At 38.5% G+C, this 15790-nt stretch overlaps 1 protein-coding gene across 1 annotated transcript in view; it reads left to right on the top strand.

Annotated features, from left to right (window-relative positions):
• slc25a36a (solute carrier family 25 member 36a) overlaps nucleotides 1–6086 on the top strand; it is a 33638-nt gene extending 27552 nt beyond the window's left edge. The window contains exons 5-7 of the mRNA XM_036597513.1: nucleotides 1774–1840; nucleotides 3537–3826; nucleotides 4953–6086. Of these exons, the coding sequence (XP_036453406.1) occupies nucleotides 1774–1840; nucleotides 3537–3826; nucleotides 4953–5146 (551 nt within the window). The 3' untranslated portion in view covers nucleotides 5147–6086. The remainder of the gene's footprint in view (nucleotides 1–1773; nucleotides 1841–3536; nucleotides 3827–4952) is intronic.
• The last annotated feature ends 9704 nt before the right edge of the window (nucleotides 6087–15790 follow it).

Raw genomic sequence — 15790 nt, 5'->3', positions numbered from 1 at the left:
TGTCCATCCAAATATATACAAGCTGCAGCCGTGAAGAGATGAACTTTATGAGCAACGAATTCTAGATGAGATGTGCCCTTCACATGATCTTTCAGTGGTTATTGGGGCCCTAATGTGTCCCAGAAAAAAGCATTCCCTGCACCATTAGCTTGTACATACCATACACATACCATGACTCCATGATCTTTTTTCCCCCCACAGTCCAGTTTTGGTGTTCCTGTGACCTCTTGTTCTTGTTGTTCACTGAAGACATCAAGAAGTGACATGGTCTTTGGCTGTAGCCCATTCAAGAGAGTCCAGAAAAAAATCACTATTAGCCTATACTGTTGTACTTTTGATACCAGACAGTATGACCCTAAGATGTTGCTTTAAATTCTGATTTTCCCATCAGCATGATGGGGGAAAAAACCCAGATTCAGCCAGCCTCTTTTTTTTTCCCCATCAGTCCAGTTTTGGTGTTCCCGTGACCTCTTGTTCTTGTTCTTCACTGAAGACATCAGCAAGCAATGTGGTCTTTGGCTGTAGCCCATTCAACACAGTCCAGTGATGCATTTTCAAATGACGTTCTGCAGTGTTTAATTCAGATGCTATTTGCCTGGTCATGTCAAGACTCGCGATTTTGCTTGCACAAGTCTATCCATTCTCTTTTGACACTTCTGATCCAGGCGCTTTCATCCACTGCACTACTGAACTCTGGTTGTTTTTTGCTTTCAGCACCACTGCTGGTAAACCCTTGAAACAACTGATGCAAAAACTCCAGCATATCTACCGTTTGGGAGATGCTAGAAACGGTGTGACCAACATTAGGTCACTCTTTCCGTCAATTCCAACACTCATTTGAACACTACTGATTGCTGAAGATGCTGGTCTGCCTGATTTATACACCAAACCACATTTGCATGAAACTTAGGGGTGTACTAAATAAACTGACAACTCAGCGTATGGTCTAAAGCCATGTAGGCCCACCTTGCAGACTTTGCAGGGCCAGTATTTGTTACTAATATCACACACCTTGCTTCATTTAAGTCACATGGCATGATTTTTGGGAATGCCACTTTGTGGAAAAACAGAAGTCACTAATATGTAATTACACATTGCACCATGACATAACTGTAGATTAAAATTCAAATAAATGTAGTTAAAACCTTGAGTGCGCTCTTGAGTTCAGCTCAGTTCTATCATACTGTTACATCACACTTTTGAAACCATTTGAAGGGAGTGTTTATGTAATGAAAGGGCAATAAAGGAACAAACAGCATAGTTTAGCTGGAATTGGTCACACTTTTATTGCTTTAGTTAAAAGGCCTTATTCGCTTTTGTGGCCAACTACTCTAAGATGTGTTTGTGGCGTTGAATAGAGATGTTTTCCTGTGGGGGAAAAATGTCTCATATTAAGAATAAACCGTTTTATCTAGCCTATATTAAAGGAAAGTTCACCGTGACATGCTGTTAATGATCCTCCTGTTTTCCACTTGGCCGCATCAAATAAATACTCACTGATACGGGTGCGCAATGGCCCGATTTCAGATATGTCAGATAAGGATTTATCTGGCTCAAAAACAAAAACAAACAGGCCATAAACACATCTTACAGAAGTCCACAGTGCTTCTCTGGAGTGTGAATGACTGTAGGCGAGTTTGTCTATGTTTTTAATTTCATTTTATTTATTTTATTTTATTTTTTTTTTGGAAATGTAGAAGTTTGCTTATATCCTTACCTATGTGGCTTGACCGTGTCACTTTCTTGTCTGACCCTGCCATTGCTTTTTCTCAGGGTTCACTGCTATCACGGCGACCAATCCTATCTGGCTCATAAAGACCCGACTGCAGCTGGATGCCAGGTAAGCAATGCTGATAGTGTTGCTGTATTTATAGGGGTATTGCTTAATTTTGTTCCACTAATGTTTGGTGAGTAGGCAGCATTGGTTCACCTCTTACCCAGAGAGAATCATTTTGCAGCACTAAAACCACGTACTACATCTTGGAAACGGGACGTCAGCTGTTCGATAGAGTTGTTTATGACGTTCTCAGTTGGCCAGTTTTAGGGTTAACAAGTTTGTGTGAACTCGAACTGCAGGTCATAAGTTTAGAAGCAGCGCAACTTCCTAGAAATAAATATGAAAAATTGATTTATTTCGAGCGATATCAAACACTAATATCTCTATCATAGAAAACATTTTCCATGTTTTCATTAGGAAGTGTTCTCTCACTACAATACCCAGCATGCATTATACAAGTGCGTCATACAGTCATTGGGAATCCCAGTAGTGTCATCCTGTCCTGACTGCTAGCCTAGCCATTGAATTCAGCTAATAAATACAACCAAGCTAGCATTAGCTAGCACTCTTGCATCAGTCATCTAATAAAATCTTACAATGATTACATCTTTCTTCTGCACAAAATCAGTGTTGGCGGCAAGTTTTTTTTTTACCCTTTCAACCAGAAAAAAGGAGACAAACTAAGTTAAGGTGTCTACATTGCAATGTAGCTACCTTGCTGACTTTAGGGTTAGCTTGTTGTTCTCATCTAACAAGTCATTTCTCTCATTTGAGTAAAACATTCTGTCCACTGTAATGATTTGAAGACAGTTGCTACAGTTATACAGCTGCTAAAAGATATTTGGCTTCCTAGCAGTAACCTTGACTATCTACATTCACCAGCTAACAAGAAAAAACAAAAGAAAATTCAAGTTCCACCCCAAAGCACTTGTAGTTTTTCAAAAGTTCCTCCCACCTTCAAGCTACATCATCACTTTCTAGTCTTTAACTGGGTAAATCTCACTCGAGGGACTACTGCCGTGTCTCTGTAGGATGCGAGCAATTTCTCATTTCTCATTTTGCTCAGAGTGTCTCTTTAACTTGTGTTACTACACAAAATTGTTAGGATACGTTGTCCAATGCCAGAGTCATTATTTAGCGATAGTTTTGATATAAAATTGTCTACATAATTAAAATTGTTTACATAAATTTCAGTATGTCCCTCTTTTGTTTAATGACTGCGTGCACTTGAGCAGGTGTGGACTCCACAAGTTCTGACCAGCCTCTAACCAGTAGATCAAATTCACCTAAAGTTCTTCTGAACATAAGCTTCAATGGAAGGATTAGACAAAACATGACTAAACTACAAAGGCCTCAACATGGTCAATTTTATCATTTTTTTACCATCATCAGCATTACATATAAAAACATTACATATACAAAAACTTGCTCATCATTTTGGATAGTACATAAAATTGCCATATTTGTGTTGTACCCCTCCTTCCTGTCACTGCCAAGTTTCCCTACAGTTTACCATTTCAATCAAACCACTTTGAACAACTTTGTTTACATTTAAATGATTGAATTACCCAGAAACTTGGTGTAAATCCTCTCTGTGTAATTCTCCTTTAAATTAGAAGTTTGTAGAATTAAAAACTATTTAATGTGAATGGCTTTGTTTTAATCTGTATTTCGATGTTCTTCAAAAATACATTTTAAAGACAAAGACTTTAAAAACAAAGAACTTTATCTGAACTATTTTTCTCCTATTGTCCCCTAGAAACCGTGGTGAGAGGCGTATGAGTGCGTTTGAGTGCGTACGGCGGGTCTATCAGGCAGACGGACTGCGGGGCTTTTATAGGGGCATGTCTGCCTCCTACGCAGGCATTTCAGAGACTGTCATCCACTTTGTCATCTATGAGAGCATCAAACGCAAGCTCCTGGAGTCCAAAGCCAATGCCAACATGGACGATGAGGATGAATCGGTTAAGGACGCTTCTGACTTTGTTGGAATGATGTTGGCTGCTGCCACATCTAAAACCTGTGCTACATCCATTGCGTATCCTCACGGTAAGCTATTGTTTATTTGTGTAGTTGTGTAGCGAAACTCTCTAGAGCCAGTGTTTGTCTTTTTCTGGGCTGCTGTAGCCCAACATGACGGCCTCTGTTGGAAAAGCACCCGCTCCCTATGTAGATATGAAGCGCTCATTCTAAGCTAATGAAAACACAACAATTCGTAGTCATAGGTGAAAATAATTTCCGCTTAGAGGTGCTACTCAGTGATTTTATATCTGTCTAGATCGGACATGTCGAACTTGATCCTCAGGCCTCATAACTCCTGTTTTTCACTGAACCTTGTGATGTTCTGATCTCCTGTCTGGATACGTTTCCATGATTTCCAAAACTCATTTCCATTATTATTTTTTTTTAACACTGCTGCTATACTAGCGCACATATACATATTAAACAGTATATCACGAAACAATGGATGCTTTGGAAGAGTCACTCAACCATGGTAACTTGGTGTTTGTGGTAGAACTTCGCCTCCATCTTCTGTACACTGGGAAAGCATTAGCAGAGAAAGAAAATTAAGTCAGTCAGAACAGTCAAATCTTGTAGGGGCTGATTAAGAGGTGAATATAATGGCAGATACATTTATAAAGCATTATTTTTATCAACTTTAGTTTTCTGTGACCATAAATCTGCAAGTGACGGAAACATTTGGGATCGTAGAAAATACAACCCACTAGAAGCTGGGGCTGAATGATTTGGGGAAAATATCTACTTATCTAATATTGCGATTGCATGTAACTTTTCTCTACATATTAAGCCCCAGGCCCTTTTTTTGCCAACAAGGCCTGCACATCCATTTTTTCAGACTTGAGGCATGAATGCTGAATGTAGTGTGCAAGACAGCTGGTTTTTAGCTATATAGTTTCTAGTTAAAATTGCAGCTCTTATGATTTGAAAATTGCACTCTTTATTAAAAAAAAAATAATTATTTGTTCCTACTAGAAACTCACTTGTAAAAGTAAATGAGAAAATCATCTTCCTCATTTTTTTACTTAACAAGGCAGTGTAACCAGCAGATCTTATTGGCTGTTAATTACCAATGCAGTGTGCTGAAACCAGACTGCTGTAATACGACGCCCTACTTGCTTTGCAACTAAATCGTGCTCTGGATGTTCTTTTTCAGAGGTGATCCGTACCAGGCTACGAGAGGAGGGCAGCAAGTACCGCTCATTCTTCCAGACCTTGAGCATGGTGTTCAGGGAGGAGGGCTACAGGGCACTGTACCGCGGCCTGACCACCCACCTGGTCCGCCAGATCCCCAACACCGCCATCATGATGTGCACCTATGAGCTGGTAGTCTACCTGCTCAGTGGTTAAACGTGGTTATGGAAAAGGTGGTGGGGAGGAGAGAGAGAGATAGAGGAGAGGTGGAGATAGACGGAGAATGGACAAGACAGAGAGAGATTGTCCCATTATGAGACCAAAGGAAGCAGAGAGAACCAGAAAAAGCACTATTTGCCCCAGGCCTCCAGAGGGTGCTGTTGGCAAGGAATTAGTAGGGAGGTGCTGAGACTTGATTGTTTTGAAACTATAAACAATCGAGAGAAAGGAGAGAGAGAGAGGAAAGGAAAGTGACCAGTCTGTCTATTTCTCTTCTGAATCTTTAATGTGAAAAAGTCCTTTCATTTAAGGACAGTCGAGGGGGGAATGCTTGAAAACAAAAAAGGATATCAAAAGATATCGATTACTGAATTCATTCACAATGATTTTTTTTCATGCTGCTAGCAGTTCTCATGTCTAGTTTTAGTTTTTCCCCATTTCTCAAAGAAGACAGTGTTTGATCTGATAAGTGACTGACATTTTAAAGAATTTTCAAATTTGCCAGTCACGCTGGCAAGATCTGCTGTATGCCTCAGTATCTCAGATATCTGAGGTTGTGTTGCAAAATCGAGCCAAAACATCTCTCACTTGGCTCCTTTTGCTTTTTGTCAGTTGTTATTTCAAACATTCCCCTCTAGAGGGCAGGGTCCCACACTGTTGCCAGATGGCTCTCCACGCACATGAGTCCATTTTTGCTGGAGTTTTTCATTCATGGTCAAAATGATCTGATCTGTGTTCCTTCGCGTACTTCAAAATGAAGTGTTTTTTGTTTGTTTTCCGTTTTGATCTTTAAGCATTCTTCTCATTCGAGTGTTTGTAATGAGCAGACCCCGTTTCCTAATATATCAGTCTAATATAGCCCATGTGATGGTAGATAGCAGGAGACACTGGGTCATTGGCCTTTTACTGGGACTGAATTTTGTTCATTGGGCAAAAAAAGTCCACCACTAATACAATAGGAAGACAACAGAATACAAGAGGTCTTCAAATCCAGATCTCGATTCCAGTTTCCGGTCCTGGATTTTGCAGTCGCTGGCGCTGGATGGCATCTACAGGTCAGATAACTACCAGTGATTTAAAAATATCCAGGTCTGGAAAGTGGATTCAAGGAAGGCCTCTAGGTTGTATCTCCATATACTTACCCATGCGATTTAATGGCAGTCATGAACATGTTGTGGCAGTCCATATACAGAAGGGGTGCATCCTTATGGGTCCACCCCAAAACAGTGGCTTTTGACCATATATATGCACTTTGTGGCCTTTCCAGGTTCACACAACATTTTGTTGTTTCTTTGTTTTCTTTTTGTTTTGTTTTATTTTGAACTTGTACTATAAAACATAGTATTTACTGTATAGGCAAGACAGTGTTTTGCTCAGCAGTTCCCTTTTGAAGTTATTGTACAGATCAATGTACTAAACTTCTAGTGAAGGACAAACCCTGTATGTGTGTGTATATAGTATGTATATGTATGTATGCATATCGAATATTCAGTGTTCATAACTTAGGTTCTATGATTATGCAGTAGGTTGCAGTTACAGAAATCTGTTTGAACATTTCATATCAGATCTTCGGGTCTGTTTTGATGTTTCGACACCCGTGTTTGTTAAAATGTTAGGGTCTCCATCATCCAGCATACTGGCCTTGGACTCCACTCGTGGCTTGAAATGGGAGTCTACGTTATTCTGTGTTAACGTTTTTGACCTGTGTAATGTCCGCGTTTGCGTTTCCTATATGTTTACACGTCCATATCTCGTCCTCGTAATATGAAGGAGTTTTTGCAGAGTGTGAATAGTTCAGCTAGGGACGTTTGAGGAGTGAGCAAAGAGGCATTTGGAAGATCCTAAAGGAATACTGTAGTGTTTTACATCTATAGCATGCAGCTAATAATTGACAACAGTGTTGTCATTTTTTGGTCAACAGAAACTCAGTGACTCATGATACTTATAACAGAAATCTCTTTCATCATAAGACCTGTGTTAGAGTGAAGCAGTGATAGATTTGGACTTTAATTCCACCAATTTTTCAAAATATCTGCTTAATTTGATTGCCAAGATGTTAACAAAGTCCTTCAGAGTAGTTTGATGTGAAATAATTGGTTGCAGAAACCGAATCAGATTTCTTTAAGCTGGTGGTGAAAGGAACCATTTTAACTATTTCATGTGATAACAATCTGTGAGGGAGCTTTTAGAGGCAGACGTCTGGTTCCTATCACCACCACTGTAAACAGTTCTGACTCAGAAGTCTGTAGAATGGCACATTTCCCATTAAACCACTCTGAAAAACTTACTTTACATCAGACAGTTTGAAAAATCAAGGGAATTCCTCATAAATGCTTTTATTATATGCAAGTTTCAATTAAACAGATTTGATGATTTTCTAAGTAAAGGAAAACATGCTTTATCGACCGCATGCTGCAGATGTGGGAGGTTGAAAAATACTGGAGTATTCCTTTAATACGAGAACTCTTGGGGAAACTTGCCTCAGTCTATAATGAAGGTGCTGAACTTCTCAGCTCATCGTCTTCAGTTTGCTTCACCTTTCAACCCGCAGAATAACATTGTCCTTGTTCATATCATCAATATGCAACCCTGAAGTGTGGTCCTAGATAACTAGCTCGGTCCATTTTGAATCTCGAAGTTGTTCTCAACTTGCTATCCACCAAAAACCAGTGTTTTTTTTTTTTTTTTTTTTTTTCTTTAATTTTCTTAGCAGTATTAACAAACGCACAGGCAGGTGCAGAGTCTTAACTGAGCTGTCTCCCATCCTCCTTTGCTGCTAACCAGATTGTGGAGTACTGTAATGATCACCAATTGACTCCTCGCGAAAGACCCACATGGCATTAGCAAGGCGTTAAAACAATTTGTACTTTTGATGAATAATAATGCATGTTAGTGTTGCATGACAGGAGCGTACACTACATGCTAAAAGGCGTTACTGTAGGTCATGGTCATGAGGCTACATGACAACTGACAGATCTACATAAACACTTATGCCAATGGGCATCATTTGTCATCAGGGTTGTTTGCCAATAGGTGATGTATGATTTCACCCAAAAAAGTCTCATGACACCAAATGTCAAGCAGGTGTCCTGCAGCATTGTGAACACCGCCGTACAGTGAAATATTACCAGTTTTAAAATCTGATTTATTTGACTGATGTGTAATGAATAGCTGATATATACTATAAACTGACTAATCATTATATAATTCCATATAAATAACAATTAACATGTGTTTGTGTTGTATTCAGAAAAATAAAAAAAGGTGTGTCATTAAGCGATTAAGTGAACATACATGGTGCTCGAGATTATCAGCTGGCAAACAAGCTGGGAAACGATGGCATTGCAGAGGAACTTTTAACAGCATTTCACACAAGACACCACTTAGAGGTAAATCTTGCCACTGACTTGTCTAGGAGAGATGCAGCAGGATCGATGGCAGGCTTTTAAAAGAGTTACCATCTAAATTCAGAAGTTTTCTGTGACTATAGTGCGAACAGCACACTTCTCGTTTGATGTCTGCATCTTATTTTTGCTGTTAATGAAAATTGGTACTACTTTTGGTTTCTTGGTGGCATCTTCATGCAGTTTAACTGGGTCAACACTAATGAATCAATCACGTCTGCATCTGTAATGTCATTTGATTTTTTTTTTTTTTGTTTTCCCTTTTTTATTTTAAAGTTTTTGTTTATGGTAAAGATGTGGCCTATTCTTTGCTGGCTATGTAATATCATACCTCTTTTTGTACAAAAATGACTAAATAAAAACAACTGCAAACCCTGTGATGTTTGTGTTCAGTCAGTTTCTTTGAATGAAGTAGGAGAAGGGTCAGTGTTCTTGTATCATAAAATGGTCATTTAGGAAAAGTCATTCTGATTAAAACTTTCAAGAGCGTTAATCTTGTTTTCACTTTCATCCTTGAAGGTTAGTTAGGCAATTCTAGAAATCAGTTTTCCCTTTTTCCCTAAATTGAGGTGGTGTAAAGCAGGCCGCCACTGGACTCCAGAGCAGTGGAAATGTATTATGTGGAACGATGAATCCCGCTTATAATGCTATGGGGTTGTTTCCCAGGGGTTGGCCTAGACCCCTTAGTTCCAGTGAAGGGAAATCTTAATGCTTCAGCACCAAGACATCATGGACAATTGTACACTTCCAACTTTGTAGGACAGTTTGGAGAAGAACCTTTCCTGTTCCAGCGTGACTGAGCCCCAGTGCACAAAGCAAGGACCATAAAGGCCTGGCTGGGTGAGTTTGGTGTGGAAGAACTTGCCTGGCCCTCACAGAGTTCTGACCTTAAATCCATCAAACACCTTTGGGATGAACTAGAATGGAGATAATAGTTGTGCAATTAACTTAAAATGTGGCACTGTCATAGGATGCCACCTTTGCCACAAGTCAGGCCTTGAAATTTCTGCCCTGCTCGATCTGCCAGACTCACAGAGTGGGGACCATGCTGAAGCGCGTAGCATGTAAATCACCTGTCTTCGGTTGCATCACTCACTACAGAATTCCAAACTACCTCTGGAAGCAACATCAGCACAAGAGTTCTGCATTGGGAACTTCATGAAATGGGTTTCCATGGCTGAGCAGCGGCATGCAGGTGTAAGATCACCATGTGCAATACCAAGCGTCGACCACTCTGGAGCAGAGGAAACGTAGCTGTCTGGTGGGCAAATCTGGGTTTGGTGGATGCCCCTGGAGGAGACTACAATCAGATGGATAAAAGGAAACTGATACCAGTGGCATTCAACCTTATAAGCCACATAAGCAGCTGCTTGGACCCCCTTAACAACTTTTAGGTCATTACTGTAAGTTACCATTATACTACTTAAAAGACAAAAGATGCAGGAATGAGGGGGAAAATGTTTTGGTTTCATTGGGAGGTGTCACTGCTATGCCTTTGGAAAACAAGAAGATGTCAATCTGGACGGAGAATGCTGTGATGGCTCCTTGTAATTGAATTGTAACTTAATAGAACCCCAAACGGGCATTCATTACCATCCAATCACCAGTGATAGTCATTCATTAGCATCCATGTGAGTGGAGCAGAAGACATTTCCACTCCTCGCTCAAAGCGATCTGTAATCAGTCCAGTCCACGGTTCATTTTTATATTTATTTAATGTCTGGAATATACGGCCAAGAAACTGCACACATTTTCTTTAATTATATCATTTGTGGCCATTACAATAAACTAGGCAAACTAGACCCAGTCACAAGCTAGAAAACTGCAGAGGGCAAATAACTGCCTTTAACACGCTCTTCTTCATCATTCACACAGCAAAATGGACGACATGAGCCTGACTGTGTAATATCTGTAGAACTTGGATGCGATTTGTTAGAATTTGCAGTGTAGGTCTGCTGACCAGCTCCACAGCGCAGGCATTGTTATGAATGACCGTCATGTTCAAGCCGTAGCAGTCACTGCCCCATCATTTGTGTCACACAGAGGTAGTCAGGGTGGGAAAAAAAGGACTGTCTGGCTCGTGATGGAGCAATTTCCACCCGTATACTCATCCAGTCACCAGCAATACACGTTTTTATGCCCCCACTTGTGGTAGTCATTGCTGGTCATTGTTAGCTTCTAATTTTACAGTACATCAGATAGCAAGTTAGCTGGTTTGCTAATGTTATTTAAACAAAAATGTTATTTAAAAAAAAAGTCAGGATTCCTAACTTAGGAGCGTTTATTTGGGATTATATGGATCCTTCTACCAAATTGGCAGTGAAAATTGGTTTAAAATCAGATTTGAGTATTTCGTAGTTTTAACTGACTTTCGACTAAATTCCTTTTGCTTTGTGCGACGCAGTACCTTAATGAAGTTTGTTTTATTAAAATAAATGATTGAACATGACATTTTGTCACTGCAAATGCAGTAATAATGCCTTAAAAACTTTGCCAAATGTTTCAGTAGGGACTGTTTTGGTGGTGACAATTTTAGCCCCTTTTGAGCAGAACTCAAAAACGCTAGCCAGTACATGACAACCAAACACAGCTTTGAAAAGCTGGACATATAAAATTATAATAATTTTCAATAAAACACAAGAAGTTTGTGTTTCGGCAGTGACGGATCTTAAATGTACACACTGATTTTCAGACTTCGGGACATATTTTCTTCAAAACAGGATCTAACCGATCACCGTGTGGCCATGAGGGACAGGGATGCAGCAATAGTTTCAATAGTGATGAAAACATGAATTTTTTTTTTTTTAAGTTTCTAATTTAAAAAATAAACATATATTTTTTAACTTCACTTTAATTAAATTATGTTGTATATATATATATATATATATATATATATATATATATATATATAAGTGGTGACAGCTAAAGATAGGACACATCAAATAACTTTCTAAAGAATAACTTGAAGCCTCAGGGAAAATGATTAATCTTTCCAGTTTTAAGTTGTTTACAAGGTGTATGTGTGGGGAAGTGCCTAGCCAGATAGGTCCCTTAAAAAAATCTTGCTTAAGGCCCCCAGAATGCTGGAGCAGGTCTTGGATCAATGTTAGATCGATGCCCCAGATTAACATTCTGAAATGCTTTAGTAAATATTGGCTTTGTGCAACTAGTTAACTGGTTTGTGGGACATTTTCTACTTTCTACTTTCCAGAGGGCTAATTTTGTGGACACTACAAAGAGTTCTTTCCATTATTTATCGCCTATACTGAGAGCTCTAGCGAAGCACTGAAAAATGAGCCTCATATGCTACGCTATATTTCAGACGTCACATGCGCATCCTTCCTAAACTCGCTGCTCCCATTATCTTTGCGTTCGCTGAAAGTACATGCTGTTACTCGCGGTGTAATCTATCACAGAAGCCTATCGCTGACTCTGATGGATGATGAGGGCTTCTGTATAAGGTGTAAGTTGCCATTTTTACCACAAGGGGGCAGCAGAGTTCGCATAGCCAAATGGAAATAACACCACTGACCGGCTTGAACTCTCTCGACAGACTCTCTTTTCAGATAATCTAAGCCCTTCACTTCCGCACAGCCATATCCAATTGAGAAAATCCATTTTAGGTCTCTCATAACACGTCGTTCTTTAATGATGACACTTCTGGTTCCACTTTTTTTTGCGCGTAACCTGATTTGCTGATAGGACCAGAAGTGAGTGACAGCTTTTGGATTGAATCCGGCTGCTTATCCACTTATACATGAATTCATCATTAAGAGAACTATAGTGCAAAACATGGCAGACAATAGACCATGTAATGGTTATTTTGTACTAGTCCAAAACCCATTACAGGGAAAGAATGACATGACTGTTATCTATAGAGGAGGATTTGACTGACAGACTGCATGGCATGCTGAAAAACACTGCCAAAACTGTTTTTGCCGCCTCGCAGTGACAGAAACATGCTAGAAGCAGCTGTGCAAACATGATGACAGCTAGATGAGATACGTGTCTTGTGCCATGCCCAGCTGTGTGCGTGTATAAGAGAGAAAAAGAGAAAGGCATTTTCAAATAGGAAATGTAAAGCATTGGTTGCTGGGCAGGAAAGCTATCCCCATCAGTATAAGATGCATATATAATAGTAATATATGTGTTAAATGGGAATTTCATTGTAGCAATTTATTTACAGTAGCAGCAAATGGAACCAGAGCTCACAGTGTTTACAATGTAGCCATTGTATTTACTATCCAAAACAACCAGTGAACCTACACGTCTTCTGAGAAAGATATAGATTTGATCACTGACTAGCTAGCATTAGCATTATGTACTAGCTATAGTGATCATTATTTGGAATCAGAAAAAAATATTTAGAGATCTTGCTGGAGATGTTTTAGAGCTGGGCAGAGTTACATCCACATCTCTTTTATCATGAGAAATAATTATTTGATCTTACTAGTTAAGCATTGAATGCTACTGCTTTGTTTGTGTTGTTGTTGTTATTATTGTATGTGTAATAACAGGGATAATAATACTAATTCTAATAATTATAACAACGATTATTTGTCTTTCTCCTAGCTTACTAATTAAGTGGAATCATGAAGACGTTGATAGAAGCCTCAAAATATGACATATATATATATATATATATTTATATATATATATATATATATATATATATATATATATATATATATACACACACACACAATGCAGGTTTGATAGAAGGCTATATATATTCATATATTCAATATTGAATTCCGTATTCATTTGACGTATAAATGACATTCTGTAAAACGATGACACATTGATCAAGGGCAGCTTTTTACATCAGGTAGGGGGCGTCATACTATATGAAAGGAAATTATTACTACTACTTCTACTACTACTACTAATAATAATAATAACAATAATATCAATAATAGCAAACTTTATTTATATATTACTTTCATACAGGTAGCAGCTCACAAAAGTAATGAAGTTCAGGAACAGTAATAAAGGAAAATAAGTGAAGTTAAATAAACGATAATTAAGAGTATTACTTCAAATAATCAGAGACGACAACATAGACACAGCAAAAAATATTAAGAGAGAAAAATACAATTTAATTAAGCACTAAATTAAACAGATACATTTTCTAATGTTTCCTAAACGTGTATAGTGGGTTCGACTGGTGGAACTAACTGCTGTTCCGTTTTATTTCCTCTATAAGTTTAATCTTCGTCATCCTGTGCATGATAAACCCATGCACAGATATGGATTAGCTTCTCCTCAGAGAGCATTTCTCCCTTTTCCTCCTACTGCACATAATGAACTTCCTAAACCGGCTTAAAATATTCACTTAATATTTTCTAAAATGCTGATGATGGAATTTATCATTACATACATGTATTTTTAGCTCATACAGCTCAGCTTTAGAAATGCCTGAAGGAAATCCGCGGTGATGTGCTGCAGTTCAACATCAAAGCTCTAGTATAGACTGTATTTAGTTTACACTGTGATATTACAATATTCACAATAACTACATGTACATCCCTAACATGATTTAACTGACAGCAGTCATAATCCATGACAAGCTCTGTAGATCAGAAAGAGCTTTGAGAATCATCCACTCAAATCTCAACACAGACTCACTCATTGTTAAATAAGACATCAGTGGGAGTAATGAAATGTCTTTGATAACACGATTCATTAAAAGGATTATTGTAATGTATGTAATAATAAAATTCCTGCATCAGCATTTTTGAATACATGCTTCGAGAGACTACCTGGCCAGTTTAGACCTTACAGAATCTTCTGTAGATGGACAGAATACAGTCCTTTTATGCTATAATATAATTTATTAATAAATCAGAAAAAAATCGTACAAAAAAAGTACCAAGGAGTTTGAAGGGATGAACAGATGGTACAAAGTACTTAAGAGTTCACATCAAAATTTCTTTTTTTGTTACCTGTGGTGTATCCATTCACATTTATGGCATTTAGAAGACACTCTTATTTTGCTGACTTATGTAAATCATAAGAGAATGACATTGCCAAGAGAGCAAGTGTAAAAAGAAAAGAGGACCCAGCATTGAGCCTTGTGGGACACCAGTGAAAATCTGCATGGAGTGGATGTAGGTCCTCTTCATTGTTACCTAATAAGAGCAGCCCTCTAGGCAAGACTCAAACCACTTCCATGCAGAGTCAGAGGTCCCTAATTTAGATGCCAAATGCAAAACTGGTTGAAATAACCTTTACTTTCACTATAAGCAGTAAGGAAAGCTAGTTACACTGTACTGTCTACAATAAGCATATAATGCATTGTACTATGTATAGAGATATTTTTCTAGATATTATTTGAGGTAACACGCTGGTAAATACCTCAAACAGTCAAAGTAAATGATGCTGAATAGTGTAAAACATTCTATAAAATCTATAAAGACAAAAAAAACCATGGTAAATATCTCATAAATTAATAATTATTTGGATTAACAAAGTGGTATCAACATTTTGTCTTTACACTAAATTTCACTGTAACTTCACACGTTCAAACAAGAGAGTATTGTGTCGTTATATGGAGTTAAAAGGCAATACAAACTTATGTAACTAGCTGTCCTTATTGCTTAAAGTTTTGTGGAACTGTACAATTTTTATAGTGAACTAAATCAGGGATAAAGTTGGAGTGGTTGAAGAGGAGAGAGCCTCCTGCTGTCCTCTCTGACCTTAATATCACTGGCTCTGCATGGAGTTCTGCCTGGAGGAGCACTCTTATTGGGCAACATGAAGAGAATCCACATCCGTTCCATGCAGGCTTTTTACCGGTGTCCCCCAAGGCTCAATATTGGGTCCTCTTTTCTTTTTTATTCTTTTTGTATTTTTACACTTGCTGTCTTGGATATGTAATCCTCTCATGGTTTCTATACCAATGCTATGCTGATAACACGCGACTAATCCATTCTTCCTACCTTCTGACACTCAGGTTTCCAGTTGCATGTTGGCTGGATAACAGCATCTGCTAAATGCCCTAAATGGAAATGGATAAACCCCAGGCAATAGGCAATTTGAAATAAATTCTTAAGTACTTTCCTGGATAATACCTAGAGCTTAAGGGTTCTGTAAAGAAAGGTGTTACTGGCTATGACTCACACACAAGGTAAGAGGACAGCTAAAGGCAAATCACTTTCACCAAGTGTTGCCAAACCATTACCTGATTATTCTAGCTCTTTTATCAGATCCAATTTGGGCATCAGGTAAATGCTGT

This window comes from Colossoma macropomum, unplaced genomic scaffold (assembly GCF_904425465.1).
Source record: "Colossoma macropomum unplaced genomic scaffold, Colossoma_macropomum, whole genome shotgun sequence".
Lineage (NCBI taxonomy): Eukaryota > Metazoa > Chordata > Actinopteri > Characiformes > Serrasalmidae > Colossoma > Colossoma macropomum.
Note: the sequence above shows the minus strand (reverse complement) of the source record. Positions and strands in the feature narration are given on the sequence as shown.